The sequence below is a fragment of the Myodes glareolus genome, chromosome 7, assembly GCF_982192425.1.
Source record: "Myodes glareolus chromosome 7, mMyoGla1.1, whole genome shotgun sequence".
Taxonomy (NCBI): domain Eukaryota; kingdom Metazoa; phylum Chordata; class Mammalia; order Rodentia; family Cricetidae; genus Myodes; species Myodes glareolus.
Window position 1 is genome coordinate 91603239 of NC_142032.1, and position 14943 is coordinate 91618181.

The 14943-nt window shown below is 44.4% G+C and overlaps 1 protein-coding gene across 11 annotated transcripts in view; it reads right to left on the reverse strand.

The window, feature by feature from the left end:
* Nucleotides 1–5911: 5911 nt before the first annotated feature.
* Tead1 (TEA domain transcription factor 1) overlaps nucleotides 5912–14943 on the reverse strand; it is a 229963-nt gene continuing 220931 nt past the window's right edge. For all 11 annotated transcript variants that reach the window (XM_087908556.1, XM_087908555.1, XM_087908550.1 and 8 more), the window contains one exon: nucleotides 5912–14466. In XM_087908556.1, coding sequence (XP_087764682.1) covers nucleotides 14353–14466 — 114 coding nt within the window. In that variant the 3' untranslated portion in view covers nucleotides 5912–14352. The remainder of the gene's footprint in view (nucleotides 14467–14943) is intronic.

Genomic DNA, 14943 nt, shown 5'->3' on the forward strand with positions numbered 1-14943 from the left:
TGGCAGGGAAGAACAGAACTAGGCAGGGAAAGGTAGACTGAATGGTGGGAGAAGGAGGAGTGGAGTCAGAGAGACGCCATGGAGCCTACGGAGACAGACATGCTAAAACTTTGCTGGTAGGCCACGACGTCATGGTGATGCACAGATTACTGGAGATGGGTTAAATTAAGATGTAAGAGTTAGCAAATAAGAAGCTAGAGCTAATGGGCCAAGCAGTGATTTAATGAATACAGTTTCTGTGTGATTATTTCAGGTCTAAGCGAGCCGGGCGGCTGGGAACCGAAAAGCGCCCTTCCAACAAGTTGGTTTTTCAAGAAAAGGTTTCTCTGTATCCTTAGCTGTCCTGGAACTCACTCTGTAGACCATGCTGGCCTCAAAATCAGAGATTTGCCCACCTCTGCCTCCCAAGTGCTGGGGTTAAAGGCGTGTGCCACCACCACCCAGCTGATCTTTCAGTAAGAAATAATAATAATAAAAATGAGTGTTTAGGGTTAAACAAAATTAAACGAAACCCATTGACTCCTCACATTTCCAGGTCTACGGCCAGGGTGCTGCAGATTCTATCTGCCCATGACAGCCTTCCTAATCTGTACATGCCTTCCTTTTTGCTGTGATCATGCCTGGAGGAAAGCAGAGGGTGCTGATCTTGTAAAGGCCCTAAGCCTTTTATTGGGGATCCTATATCCCAAGCAACTGCAGTTGCCTCCTTAAGGCTGTCATATACTGAGGATTAGAATATCAACATGGGAATTTGACAGGGTTGGGAGATAGACATTCTATCCACAGTGACATTGGATGCTACTGGATGCACCTGTCTCCATCTCTTCGTGGGGTTTTGCTCCTTTCGTCTTCAGTGATAATTATATGGGATGACTTTCTCATGTTAAACCAAGTTTGCATCCTTGGAATGGGGTCCATCTTGTCACACATTATGATGTTTGCCCTGCTACACTCAACTTGCTGGTATTTGACCCGTTTATGCTCCTGAGTGGGACTGGTCTATGGTCTCCCTGGACACACTGCCCTTGTGAGTGCACAGCATTCATCTCAAACACTGCAGGAGCATATTTGAAAACCCATCTTGTGTACCATCTCAAACGTCCTTTTTCCCTGCTGTAGGATTGACACCCTGCACTGCCTAGGTAAGCTTTCCACTTTCAGGCTTTTCATGACTCCCATCTCAGGCCACGCCCCTGACTTCTTCAATAGCTACTACAGGGCAGATGCTGTGGCAGAGACGGACAAGCAGTAATACCCCCATTGGAAGACTAGTACTGAGTGAGAACCAGGAGGTGGAGCCTCACCGCAGAGGCCAATTGCTCCTTTTCTCTCTTCCATCGGTAACTAAAAGATCTCCCTCCTTGCAATAGTTCCAGAAAAGTCCAAATACCAAAAATCACTCACACACACTGAGTGACCTCAGGCAAGTAACTGCAGTGTAAAGTCCCAACACCCCAATATTCTAATCAATGAAACCTTCCAGGTACTGACATCAGGCTGCAAGGGAGAAACTCCACATCTGGCCAACATGCAGCTGCATTAGAAGTGTGCAAATTTACTCCCAAATGATGTGAGAAAATGCACGTGAAACAGAAGCCCATCTCCTGTCTAGACTGTGCCCATCTCCATCCTATCATCTCCAAGTATTTAAGGATCTAAGATACTCTGGCTCCTACATGTTTTGAGTAAGATAAATGGCCTGGGCACAGCAGTTCCAATGGTTTCTACTCATTAGCTTCAGCAGCCCTCTCGCTCACCCGGCCCTGAACTCACATCTCCTATATATTAGCAGCTTCACTTTTCATTCCAACTCTGCATTCTAGAAGACTTGGGTAAGCTAGGATCCTGTACACGAGAGTGCAGGGTTTTTCTTTCCTGGGTTTGTGTGCTACCATTAGGAGCTACTGTTTTGTTCTCCTTGGTGATTATAAGGTCACCACTGTGGTAAGACAATTTTCTGAAGTTATCTATTGTTTTCTAACAGTTAACTTTCATCTGCATTTTAAATTTTGTTGCATAAAAACTTATAACAGTATGTTTTATGATCTATCATATTTTTTATGCGTCTCCTCTAAGTGCTGTAGTGCCCCTGTTGTTATTTTTGGTACTCTTCCAAACTGCCAGTGTTCTGAAGATTTCTCTGTACACTGAAGAGTCAACTTTAAACTTTGTTGATCTGTTTGTTTCCTACTTAGTTTGTAAAAGCCACCAGGAGGTTCTCCCATCCAGCCTTCCCTCCCTCCCTCTCTCCCTCCCTATCTACAGAATATTTTTGTTCCTTAACTTTGGGAAATGAATGTCTGACTCAGCGCTAACCTCCCTTTCTTATACCACGTTCTAGGAGTGTTACAATGCATGAATCCTCATGGCCAACTTTCTTAGGCCATCAATCTCCCCAAATCATGATGTGGAGATTTAATATTAATTATGAATGCTCAACCTTATGCTTGCTCCACTAGCTCTTATAACTTATTTCACCTGTTTCTCTTCATCTACGTTTTGCCTGTGGCTTTTTAACCTTTCTTTCATTCTGTATGTCCTATTTTTCTTTCTTCTTCTGTGTCTGTCTGACTGGCTGGCCCTGGGTATCTCCTTCTCTTTCTCCCTTATTCTCTCTTCTCTTCCAAGCCTAGATTCCTCCTATTCATTCTCTGTCCCCAGCCCCACCTCTCTCTCTACTACCTAGCTACTGGCTGATGAGCTTTTTAGTAGAACAATTAGGTGCCTTAGGCAGGTGAGGCAACACATCTTTACATCATTAGACAATGCAGCCAAAGCAAATGTAACACAGAATTAAAGTAATATTCCATAACACGTAACACCTCTAGAGACTAATTTAGGGGCATTCTATATAATACACACTGTTTTCTTTATTTTTGCTAGGGTCTCACACTCGTGTAGCCGAGATTGGCCTCTGATCCACAGCAATCCTACTGCCTTAGCCTCCTATTATAGATTACAAGCATGAGCCATCACACTCACTTCTTAATCTAAGGCTAATTTAATTTCCATGGCTAATTTTGCTTATAAACTAAATCGTTCATTCATCCTGAGGCATATATAGACTTCTTTAGAAATTCTTCCTACACTGATTTTCCTGTACTGTATTAGGGCCAGAGACTATTATAGCAACCCTTTTCTATTGCACTGAGGCCAGAGAGAGACGACTATTATAGCGATCCTCTGATGCATAGAAATTTGCTCAATTTGTAAGAATACAGTTTTCAAATTGTTTTCTTAAATTTGAAAATCTGGGGCTATGTTGTATACACAAGCATGCTAATATAAAATGTCTACAATTTCTTCGTATTGGCTTGCTTCATTCATGATGGAGAAATGTCAGGGAGTTTAATTTGGGACACTTTATTTTTGTCTCATGTTCAATAAGGCACAGTTATTAAGTGCACACTTAAATTTAGAACACCTCCCCAAGATCTGCCAAAGTTTCTAGCACCATATCTAGGTTTAGGATAAACAAAACCTCAGTGTGGTCCAGTCAGGAAAGCTGGATCCTTGCTTCTGGAGGACGGGGCCAGTAAGAGCCACAGCATCTGCCCAACCTGAATGCGTCTCAGCAGGAGCTGGGAGATTTTAGTCTTGGAGAACTTGGAGCAGATCCTGAGAACTTGACTTGGGACTAATTATAGAAAGCACATTGGTATACCCTGCGCCCTTCTACAATTCAGGATTTAATATCCCAGAGGAAACGAGATGCTAGTTCTGATGTGATTCTGGGAAGCCCCTTGCTCTTTGAAGCAAACTGTGGTGGAGAGTAAACAAGGCGGGGCTCTGAAAGTTCCAGGACCACACTCCTGGGGGGACTGATGGCAGCCGGGTGCCCCAAAGGTCTGGACCCTGCATTAAACAACTCTGCTGAGAAACTGGGGCAAAGAGGACATGGAACTGTGTGGAGACATTAGCGCTCTGGTGGCAGTCAGAGGCAACGGGGAAACAATGCCAGCAAGGGATGCAGCCCACCGGGCAAGCCAGGGGCAAGGGATGCAGCCCACCGGGCGAGCCAGGGGCAAGGCAGCTATTGGCTGCCTCTTTGACTGGGAGAGCAGGTTCAGTTGCTGCAAGCAATCACAATCACAATCACCACTCCTAGGCTGGAAGGATTGTTCAGTTTGTTAGAAAGACCTGAGTTTGACCCCAAAAATCCACATTGTAAAAAGAGAGAGGCATAGGAGGATACAATTGTAATCCCAGCCCTGAGGCAGTGTTGGCAGGAGGATCTCTGGGACTCAGTGGCCACCCATCTGGCTTCAGCAGCAAACTTTAGGACCAAGGACTGTGATTTCAAAGGAGGTAAATGTACCCGAGGATGAGGGCTGAAAGCAGCCACAGCAGCAGGCTAACAAATAGTGACGGCTGTGTCCCAATAAGACTTTGGACATTGGGTCACTTTGTACTGACCAGTTTCCTGGCTGCTTGCTTTGGCTATGGTCAATAGTCTTAAAAATTCTGTGTGTTCTTGAAAATAACTTATAGCCTCCAATTGTGCGGTTCATCATTTTGCACTTAGTAAATCAGAATATGATCATCAGATTCTGATGCTCAAACCCTGTGCTGTATGTGTTTTCTAAGTGAATGTTTACAACCCAGTGTTGTCATCAATTTGTCCACCTTTTACCCTGTAGGTATGTTAATGGGCACACATTAGCCTTGCATTTTATTCTGCATCAATCCAAACGTGTACCAATTGTAAAGTAATCCTCATTGGCTAGAGTGAGAATTATTACCTTGAGTGATACTACCTGGAGATTAATAAGGGTATACTAGTTTCCTTTTTGAGTTTTGTTTGCTGGCACCTTTTTCATTTTTTTTTTTTAAAGATTACATTGTATACCGACTAGTGGGAATCCACTCTCTCCTTCCAACCTATGGGCCCTGGGGACTGAACTCAAGCTGTTCGGCTTGGAAGCTGGTGTTTTCACCCACTGCATTTGTTAGCTCCACTCTTTCTGTAGGTTTTATTTGGTTCCTTATCAATACTGCAGAGCAGAAATGTTAAGGCTTAGGTTCTTGGGGGTTAAAGTGAACAAAAACCTTTGTTGAAGAGCCAGGCGGTCAGTGGTCTACTTGGTGTCATGACAACTGAGACATCTGATGAGCAGGCATTGGACAGAAGATGTCTCTGCGAACTTTTACAACTTCCCACTATGGGTTTTGATTGGGATTCCTTGGTCACTCAGTGCTCACACAAGAGATAATTCGTCTTTCTACTTGTGTCCATTAGTACCATGAGGCAGTGTGGCGGCAAGGAAGCATCAGAATTCCCAGCCAAGTTGCTAAACCCCTCAGATCTTAGCTCACCCTCCCCTATGCTCCCCCAAAACCCTCATGCCCTGGTGTTTGTTTTCCTGGTGCCTCACTCCTTGCGGAACTCCACCGAAACCTCCAGCACTAACAAAGAATGCTTCTGACATCTGCCAAGTGCTAGGCTTTGGGACAGGCATACTCAGTGGTTAAAAGCACTTGTAGTGGACGTGCCTACCGGCCTTTAAGATCCTTAAGTAAGGACTATGACTTCCTTGGGTTTAAATCATAGAAACGTTGTCAAGAACTCCTTTACTTCAGCTGAGTGGTGGTGGTGCACGCCTTTAATCCCAGCATTCGGGAGGCAGAGGCAGGTGGATCTTTGTGAGTTCGAGACCACAGCTCCAACCTGCTTCCCTCCCTCCTTTATATAACCCCTATCCCACACAGAGCAAGATGACCCCATGGGTAGAGGCACTGGCTGCCAAGCTTGATGACCCAAGTTCAATCATCCACACTTACATGGTGGAAAAAGAGGATTGAGCATGCCCCTGGCTGTTGTGGACTTCCCATCCCAACAGAGCAATGTAATTTAAGACAAAATGAGGCAGATTTCATTCTCAACAACACAGACTTCTGGAGACAAGAAAGGTAACCCACACTTTCATTTTCTTTATTTTTTTCATTGATACCGTATGGATACAAAGTTTCTAGAAAGCTACAAAATGTCTACCACTTTATCAAGAAGGCATCAAAATGTGTCACTTTGCAAAGACATGAAAACACCTGCAGGAACTGACACAAAAATAGCATTTTTAGAGTGAAGAAATAATTGCACTTAACTGTCATGGATATTAAAGTTATCACACATATGTACCGCGAAAGCTAGAATACATTTTTTTTACAAAGCACTTTATAAAAAAATTCTCTGCACACAAACCCTATAATTTTCATATAACTATCATACTAAAGATAAATTCACTTTAAAGCCAACACTTACAACATTTTTAAACAAAAAGGTACCAGTACCTAAATACAAACGTTAACGAATACAAGAATACTGTACTGCCGGGAGCTTTAGCCAAATGCCTTTTGAAAGTTTCTGCAAACAGTTTAAGAAAACGTGGATAAGCCCCTCTACCTCTTTCTCTGTGGTCTCCCCAAAGAGGACCCAGTCACCCAAAGGCTCAGGTTCCGGCAGATCCAGATCCAGTAGCAGTACAATATCAAAGGAACCACTGACCAGATGAAACGCTTACGCCACAAGCCCATCCTATACACTTTACACAAGAGACAACAGAGAAGCCATGAAGTCGCTTAGAACGGGAACAAACACACGAGGCAAAAACCAATTTTCATAAAATTCGAGCGTATCAAAGAAGTCAAGGCTTTTCAGGTTTTTTAAACGTCACAAAAAAAAAAAGATTTTTTTTTTGTCATTTTTCAGGCACGTACTGTTTTTGTTTTTACTATTTTTTTTCCTTGTCTGAAGTCATAAGCCCACTGAAAAAGGCCTAGAGAAGTTGATCTTTCAAGGAGGTAACAGGAGACGTACATTGTTTTTAAAGAAGTGCAGTTAATATCTAGTTTACACAGTGAAACTAATCACAGAAAACAATTAATTTGAAAAATAAAAACACAAAACTCATGGACAGGTTTTCCAAAATGATGGGACGTGTGGATTCTGCCCTTCTTTCTAAGAAGGAGGGGAAATAGAATGTCCATGGTGAAAACCAACAAGGGCCAGGCTGAGCAAGGCTGCAGCCTCGTGGGATCTGACCCTATGGTCACGACAAGGGTGGGGACACAACACAAATGCTGCTTCTACCTAAAGCGATGTAGTGTGGGGCACAGGAACCCAATGCAGATTCACAGGAAAAACAGGTAAGGAAGGCGCAATAAATACAGATATCTTAGTCAACGGCGCATGACTTCAGTGAGGCCTACCCTTTGCAATGCAGTACATTTAGAACACAAAACCTTCATTTTTAAGGATATAAGCAAGAGTTTAGGAGAGACAACTACCGCCAAACAAGACAGCAATGACTAGGAGGAGGCACAAGGAAACACGTTTGACTCATTTCTTCAAGTTGTGGTGTGTTCCTGCCAGGGAGGAGTCCAAGACACCAGACAACTAACCCTAACCTGTACTAAGGAATTCTCCTTTCCATTTGATAGTTGGTTTTTTTAAAAAAAAAAAAAAAAAACAAACAGGACTTTTATACAACTTGGGGTGGATACAAATCACTTCTGTGATTTCAGAGCCCAGAGCGGCTGCTTCTTAGACACCAGGGAAGGACAGAGAGAACACATGTGGTAGTGTTTCGAGGCTAACTTCCAAAGTTATCTGTCATTACTTTTACACTTACATCAGCAAAGGAATTGGAAAAAAAAAAGAAAAGAAAAGAAAAGAAAGAAAAAAAAAGAAAGAAAGGAAAAGAGAAGAAAAAAAACCAAGCAAACTATTTTTCTTCCTGGCTCCTTTTTGCCTCCGTTGTCCTTTTCCTTACTGTAGGGTTTTCCAGATGCACAAAGATTTTACTCTAAGCTGACACATACTTCAAAGAGTTGGCTCTCTGAGGACTAGAACATTCTTGAAAATGCCAAATTGCAAATGTTGTGCTCTTTGGAAGTCTCTCACAGCACATTCGGACATCCGGAGCCAGAAAATTTGCCCAGAGACACTTCGACTGCAATGACCCTAATGAACCCATTTTTAATTTTTGTTCTGCACTGTCATCTCAACGCGAGGCTTCCAACAACCGAACGGTATCGCTGTGTAAAGCGGGCAAGCGCGCACTGTCATCCCACAGACTGGACACGGACACAGGGAGAAGGCGAAGCCGTGGTGTCTGTCCGCTGGCCGGGATTCGGGTGCTTGTGCGCGAGTTCCTTCCCAGGGATGCAGAGCTGGGTGACAGCTGACGGACATGCCGGGCAGTGGGAGGTGGGGGGAGTCGGCACACACAGACACAACAGTTCGCGGGGTTCCCCGCTGCCGCACTGTGCTATAGGTGAGTGGTGGTGGGGTCCCCACTGGCAGGCAGACTCACAGCAGGCAGGGACCACGCGGTGCTCTCGTGGATAGAGGCCTGTGATTGGTTACTCATCCCGGTTAACCAAAGGCATTATGGTGATCTCAAAATATTTTTGGTCTCTCTACAAATTGTCGTTATTACGGTGGCACTTTCTAAGCTGGAATCTCGAGCCAAAGGCACTTTCATGCGGGAGTGCAGAAGATTCACAAATAGCTAAGTATTTGGTCATGAATTTAAAAAGGCATCAATGAAAAGTACAATTCACTCTTCATGGTAAACTGCGGAGTGGCAGCCTTTAGTTTTGGTATGGATACGGATGTGAGAGCAAGGTCAAAGGACAGACTTGGGTTCCGATTCGGCTTGTCTGAAACCAAGTCCTCAGCTTCCTATAGAGCTGGATTTAAAAACGGGCTTTTGAAACAAAAATAAGAAGGATTTGGCTTGTCCTGCTTCGGATCTGGGCCAATTAGCAAATGGACACCGAGAAGAGGCTTGAGAAAAGGCTGGCGGCTACTAAGGTAGTACTAAGGCACTGCTTCACTGGGAGGCTTTGGCAGCTGGGAAGTGAAAACTCCCTTAAAGGAAAGGAAAAGTAACAGTAGTAAGAGAAATGCTTCCAGCTTACAGAAGGGCTCACGGTTCCCAGGCAGCCTGTCACACCGACACCCTACGACGTGACATCTCCAAGATTTAAGGCTTTTCAGAAAAGACACGTGCAGGGCTTAGCCACAGAAACATCAACAGAGAAGTCAGCAACTCGTGCATCCTCCTAACGTCACAGGTGAGGACCCCGACACACAGTTAGTTATTCTACCCTTCCTTAGGACAGGTGTGGTATACCAGAGCAGATACAAAAAGTATACAAATTACAGGTACCTGGTTTGTAAAACTGACCGTCATGTGACTTCAATAGTTGCGGTTGTATAAAAACAGTGGCTAATGCCACCATGGTATCGAAGCCTAATGAAGACCTGGATCTAAAAGTCCTTTGAGGAATTTCAACACCAAAGGTTCTGTTTTGGCTGGTGTGTGAGCAGGACTCTGCTGCTGGGATGGGTGGCAAACAGAAATTTGACTCAAAGCCTGTGGCTGGAGAACTGTCCCCCGAGGAAGTGTAGAGATGCATCAGACTTGCCATCTGCTTATGGTCCCCGGACAGCTCCCGGGGATCTGAAATGACCCTGCCCATGCATTCTCGGGGACCACTTAAGCACAGAGCACCAAGGAAAGATGGCTTCCACCCAGAAGAGGCTGAAGAAGGAAGAGAAGCCCTCACCCTTGTCTGTGACTAACTAGCTGGGAGGCTCTGGACCAGGCACCTCTCACCCGCTGTGTGAAGGGGAATGAACTGTGTTCTCTTTTGGCTTGAGTAAGAGCCACCTTCCTGAACAGACCCAGGTCCACTCCATCCCGAAAGCCGGAAGAGACACAACAGCTGGTATGAAGCAGTGCCAAGGAAACACACCCCAACAACCCCAACAACTAAAGGACGAGGAAGAGTGGGAGCTTGTGAGAACCAAACCGGGGGGGGGGGGGGGGGAAACGACTCTTTTTAAGTCCCGGTAAGGTAAGGGCTACAGGACAAAACAGAAATGCTCTTTAAATGGAAGTCAGATGGCTACAGGGAAGGTGTTGGCTAGCTGTACCCAGCTTTCCAAGAGATGAGAGAAAGGGTGACTGGAAAGAGATGGTAGCTGTACAGGAGGAGGGAGGATGCTGAAGAACAGCACCCTGACCCCCTTCCCCCACAAAGAGGCTTATAGGAGAGAAGCTTTCACAGGATGAGAGGAGAAAAACTGGTTATCAATATGCTAACGACAAGTAAGAGAGGGCAGCCGTTTTCACGTAAGGTTGAACCTTGCGCAACCCCGGGCAATGAGCTGTAAGAACTGTGAAAGTGGCCACGGATTCTAAAACCCTCTGAGAGTGCACAGGGCAATGGCCAGCGAACTAGCCAAAATGTCCCTCACTCTAGTTGGCTGGACTGTGGGGGTCTCAGGACATGTAGGTCTCTTCGTTGAAAAGATGGCTTCTAAACTAGGTGGTGAGCAAGGAAGATGCCTACATATGTCCCTGACAGAGCTGTCCTAGAACCACTGTGAGACAACACTAAGAAGGGAGGGGTGAGGGAAGAGAGAGGACAGGACTCGGCAAGGGAGTTATAAGAGAGAAGGAGCCAAGAAGGAGTAGACGCAATCCCACCCAAGGCTTTCATGTGGGAGATAAAGCGAGTCTGGGATAACTGAGTATTGATTAGACAGGGACACTCCAGAAGACTCCTATAGACAGAAAGACTGGGAGAGCAGGTGGTGCAGAAGAATTATCTGTATTCTGTCAATCATGTATTTTAATAAAACGCTGATTGGCCAGGCAGGAAGTATAGGTGGGTCAACAAGACAGGAAGTAGAGGCAGGGCGATGAGGACAGGAATATTCTGGGAAGCAGGAAGCTCCCTCTGCCACTCCTGCCCAGACCACCGAAGTGGCAACATGTGAGCTGACAGCTGAAAAAGGTACCAAGCTATGTGGCTAACATAGATCAGAATAATGAATAATGGGTTAAGATAAGTCATAAGAACTAATAAGTAGCCTGACCTAATGGGCCAATCAGCTTTATAACTTATAGAGATCTCTGTGTGATTGATTTTCTCTGGGACTTGCCGGCTGTGGGGTACCAGGCGGGAACAGATACCCCAACAAGCCGGCCCTCATGTTACAAGCAGGAGGTGGGGCAGGGGGTACTGGAGCTTAGGGTCATTGCTCTCATAAACCCACAGCAGCCGTGAGAACAAGCTGGGCAAATTCCAGCACTGAGGGAGGCTGGGAAGGGCTCATGAGCCTCCATCCAAGGCTGAGGAGCTACTGACAGTTGATAGCTTCTGGGGTAGCCGAAGACAGTTTTCTTTGAAGAGTGTGGTTGTGGTTCCAGTGGATGTCTGTACACCCTTAAGTATATGGGCAGCATGAATTTGCCATGCTGGATGTGCTGGCTAGTTTTATATCAACTTAACACAAGCTATAGTCATCATCTGAGAGGTGGGAACCTCAATTGAGAAAAGATCTCCATAAGAACTGGCTGTAGAGCCGGGTGGTGGGGGCACACGCCTTTAATTCCAACACTCAGGAGGCACAGGCAGGCCAGACCAGAGTGAGTTCCAGGACAGCCAGGGCTGTTACGAAGAGAAATCCTGTCTTGAAAGGGCAGGGGGGGAGGGGCTGCAGGGCATTTTCTTAATTAGTGATGGAGAGGGGAAGGCTCAGCCCACTGTGGGTGGTATCATCCTTGGGCTGCTGGTCTTGAACTCTATAAGAAAGCAGGATAAACAAGCCATGAGGAGCAAGCCAGTAAGCGGCACCTCTTCAGGGTTTCTGCACTAATTCCTGGTCTGGGGTTCCTTCCCTGACTTCCTTTGGTGATGGACTATGATGCAGAAATGTATGCCAAGTAAACCCTTCACTCCCCAGCCTGTTTCTTTGGTCACGGTGTTTCATCATGGCAATGGTAACTGTAAGATAGTGATTATTTTCTTTCTTTAAAGGCGAGAAAGAACAGGAAGCTGGGAGGGGTTGAGATATGGGGATGAAAATAAGTTAGGGGAGGGGTTGAATATATATATATTAAAGAATTGATAGCTGTTTTCAGAGCAAAAAGTGAATCACAGTCATTCCTACCCCTCGCATGGGAAAGGCATTTGGAAGAAGAGGATGCAGGCAGTGAGGAAACAGATATTATCTTAATTCTGAGAAAGCATACCCCTCCCCATTGACAACCACTACCCTCTAGGTGGTACTTGAGAAATAAACCCCCAGAGCTTGGGAGGTATAGAGAGGCAAGTTCACTCCTGAGTGGTAGACCTCTCCCCCATCACCTTCTGGGATGGCCTGGCCTGTAGCCACAGGAGATCATTTGTACCCATTCGTATGGGCCTGGTCTCAGGACAGTAGGACATTCCTCTGGAGGAAGGACGTAGGAAATCAAAGCTAAAGAAACATTCCTAAGGGACTAACTAATGCCATCCCCAGGACAGATCTTTAAACATCTGATCTGAAGACTACCGGGGGAAACCCAGGGTAACCATTCTTTGAGGGCTGGCTTAGATTCAGGGAACCAAGGCAGCTCTCTTGAAGAGAAACCATGCCCTGCTGGCTTACATAATGGAGGCATATTGCTAATGACAAAGTCTTGCACATTCTCCTCAGGTCTTCCCAGGAACCAGGGATGCAGCTGGGAGGAGACAAGAGTCAATCCAGTGTGGTTCTTTTAGCTACATGCCAGCCACGCCCAACCACTGAAGACCACAAGTAGCTGAATACCATAGACGCACAGCCAGAGCAGATGTTGGAACAAAGAAGGAGTGTGTGCCACCTGGATATAGTAGAAGTAGGATTTTACTTGATAGTCTTGGCACACACACACACACACACAATTCGCCATGCTGTTTGATTTTTAAACTTAAAAAGTTTATGTCATATTCTACTGTGTTCACATATTCCTATCCGTGTGTGCATGTGTATGAGTCTAAGGAAACTCTAGCTTTCCTCTTGCCTTCCCTGGGCAGTGGAGGGGTAACCTTTCTTGCTTCCCCAGTGAGAAAGCACGTAGAAAAGTAACCCCAGACTGGCCACATGAGACCAACGCTGCTGGGCAACACTTTGGAATACTCAGATCAGAGAGGTGAAATCTCTCTTGGAAACAGAACTACCAGAATGAGAGAGTCTGCTTGAAAAGATCAGAGAGAGGGGAGTGGGGAGAGAGAGCGCATGAAGAGCCATTGAGGCTTATGAAGAGATGTCAAGGAAAGAGACTCAGAGGAAATAGATCCATGTCTGTAATGCAGATCAGGAGAGGGTGATGAGCAATAGCAAACCACAGAGAACGGACTATCCACACGTGCAGGGACACAGAGCTTCCCATGCACGTTGGGTTACCAGCAACCAACTACCCACAGGCTGGTGAGGAGGCTTGCGACAGTGACAATCTGGGGAGCAGAGACCAAGCCTGATGAGCCTTCTACTTGTCCAGATGATGACAGTTTTCTCCCAGCCACAGGATTCTACATCCTTTGCAACTCACAGTGCAGTATTCATGCCAATTTTAAATTTTTTGCTGTGAAATTTCAGTGGTTCAAATGTGAACTCTTCTCCATAAAAAAATTTGGTTGACCATATAAAATGTAACTGCACACACAAGACTATAACATTGTAAGCTTAGATTTGTTTCAGTATTATCTACTTATTGCAAAAAGAGTCATCTTTTCTTTTTCATTAAATAATCAATTATCACATTAGTACAATACAATTTTACATTTTTAAATATACTATATATGTTAAGGATAAGGGGTGACAATTTCTTCCTTTGCAACACCTGTTTCAACAGTTTAATGAACTAAGATATTAGTTTAACCTTGAAGGGGAAGGTAAAAAATTTGTCTCATTAGGATATTTCTACCAAGTATTTCTTAAGGCTATAGTTTAACATTTGGTTTTAAAAAGAAAGAAAGATTTCGTTTAAAAAATAATTTAGTGAATTACATTCTTCCATAACTTCCACCCTAATTAATTACAAAGATAAGTCTAAAGAATCTTAGTTTTCTTGTACTAATTTACATTTAAAGATTAATTTTACTTGTATCTTAACACAAGAATTTTATGTTGGAAAAACAAACAAAAGAACTAAATACATTTGTATAAAGGCAGTCAATGCCCCGTGGCCAATCCTCTGTCTCAGAACTATTTTCTACCACAACAGGAAACAGGTCTGCAGAGAGAGAGGTTTAGGCTGGTAAGGTTCACCTTCCCCAAGGAATTGTGGGTTGCAGATCTGAGGAATACACAAAAAACTGCATCACAATTTCACAGCTACAATGATAGCAAGAACACATGAAAAAATAATAATAAGTTCACTCAAACAGGATTTAGAAAAGTCAGGGTGTGACCTGGGGGCCAGGGCATCACCTGTGGTGAGGTTTACAGTCAGTCGTTCGATAATGGAGAGAGTGTGTGTGTGCACATATGTGTGTGTATATACAGATTTCTATCTATATAAATAACCAGGTTCAGTCCTTTACAAGCCTGTAGATATGATGCTGTGCTCCATGTTCACTATTTGAAACTTCAAACACACAGGCCATGCAGAGGAGAGTTTCTTGTGTATCCCTGTTTGTTACCACCTGTAGGAAAAAAAAAACAAAAGGCGTAAAATGAGATCATGGCCTATCTGTGCCAAGAGCATGATTTGATGGGAGAGGAGCTGTCTGAAGGTGATGGGTGGATCAAAGACCTGTTCAGCCTTGCTCTGTATCCTCCAACACATTCAGGGGATTGCAACTCCCATTGGAACCCCACCTGAGCCCTGTACCATAATCAAGGAAGATCCATTGCCATTGTCAACAGATCACCTGTCAGAGCTGCTGTGGTTTCTGTATTCATCAATAATCCTCTCTCATAGAACATTCACATGTTTTAGCTGACTTTCACTTATTTTAGTATTTTTATCTTAATTTGAATTGACAAATAATTATAGATAGATAGACAGACAGACAGACAGATAGATAGATAGATAGATATAGGGTGGTGATCGTGATCTGATCCATCATGGGATGGTTAAATCAAGCTAATTACTATATTAAGGATATTTATTTAATTCT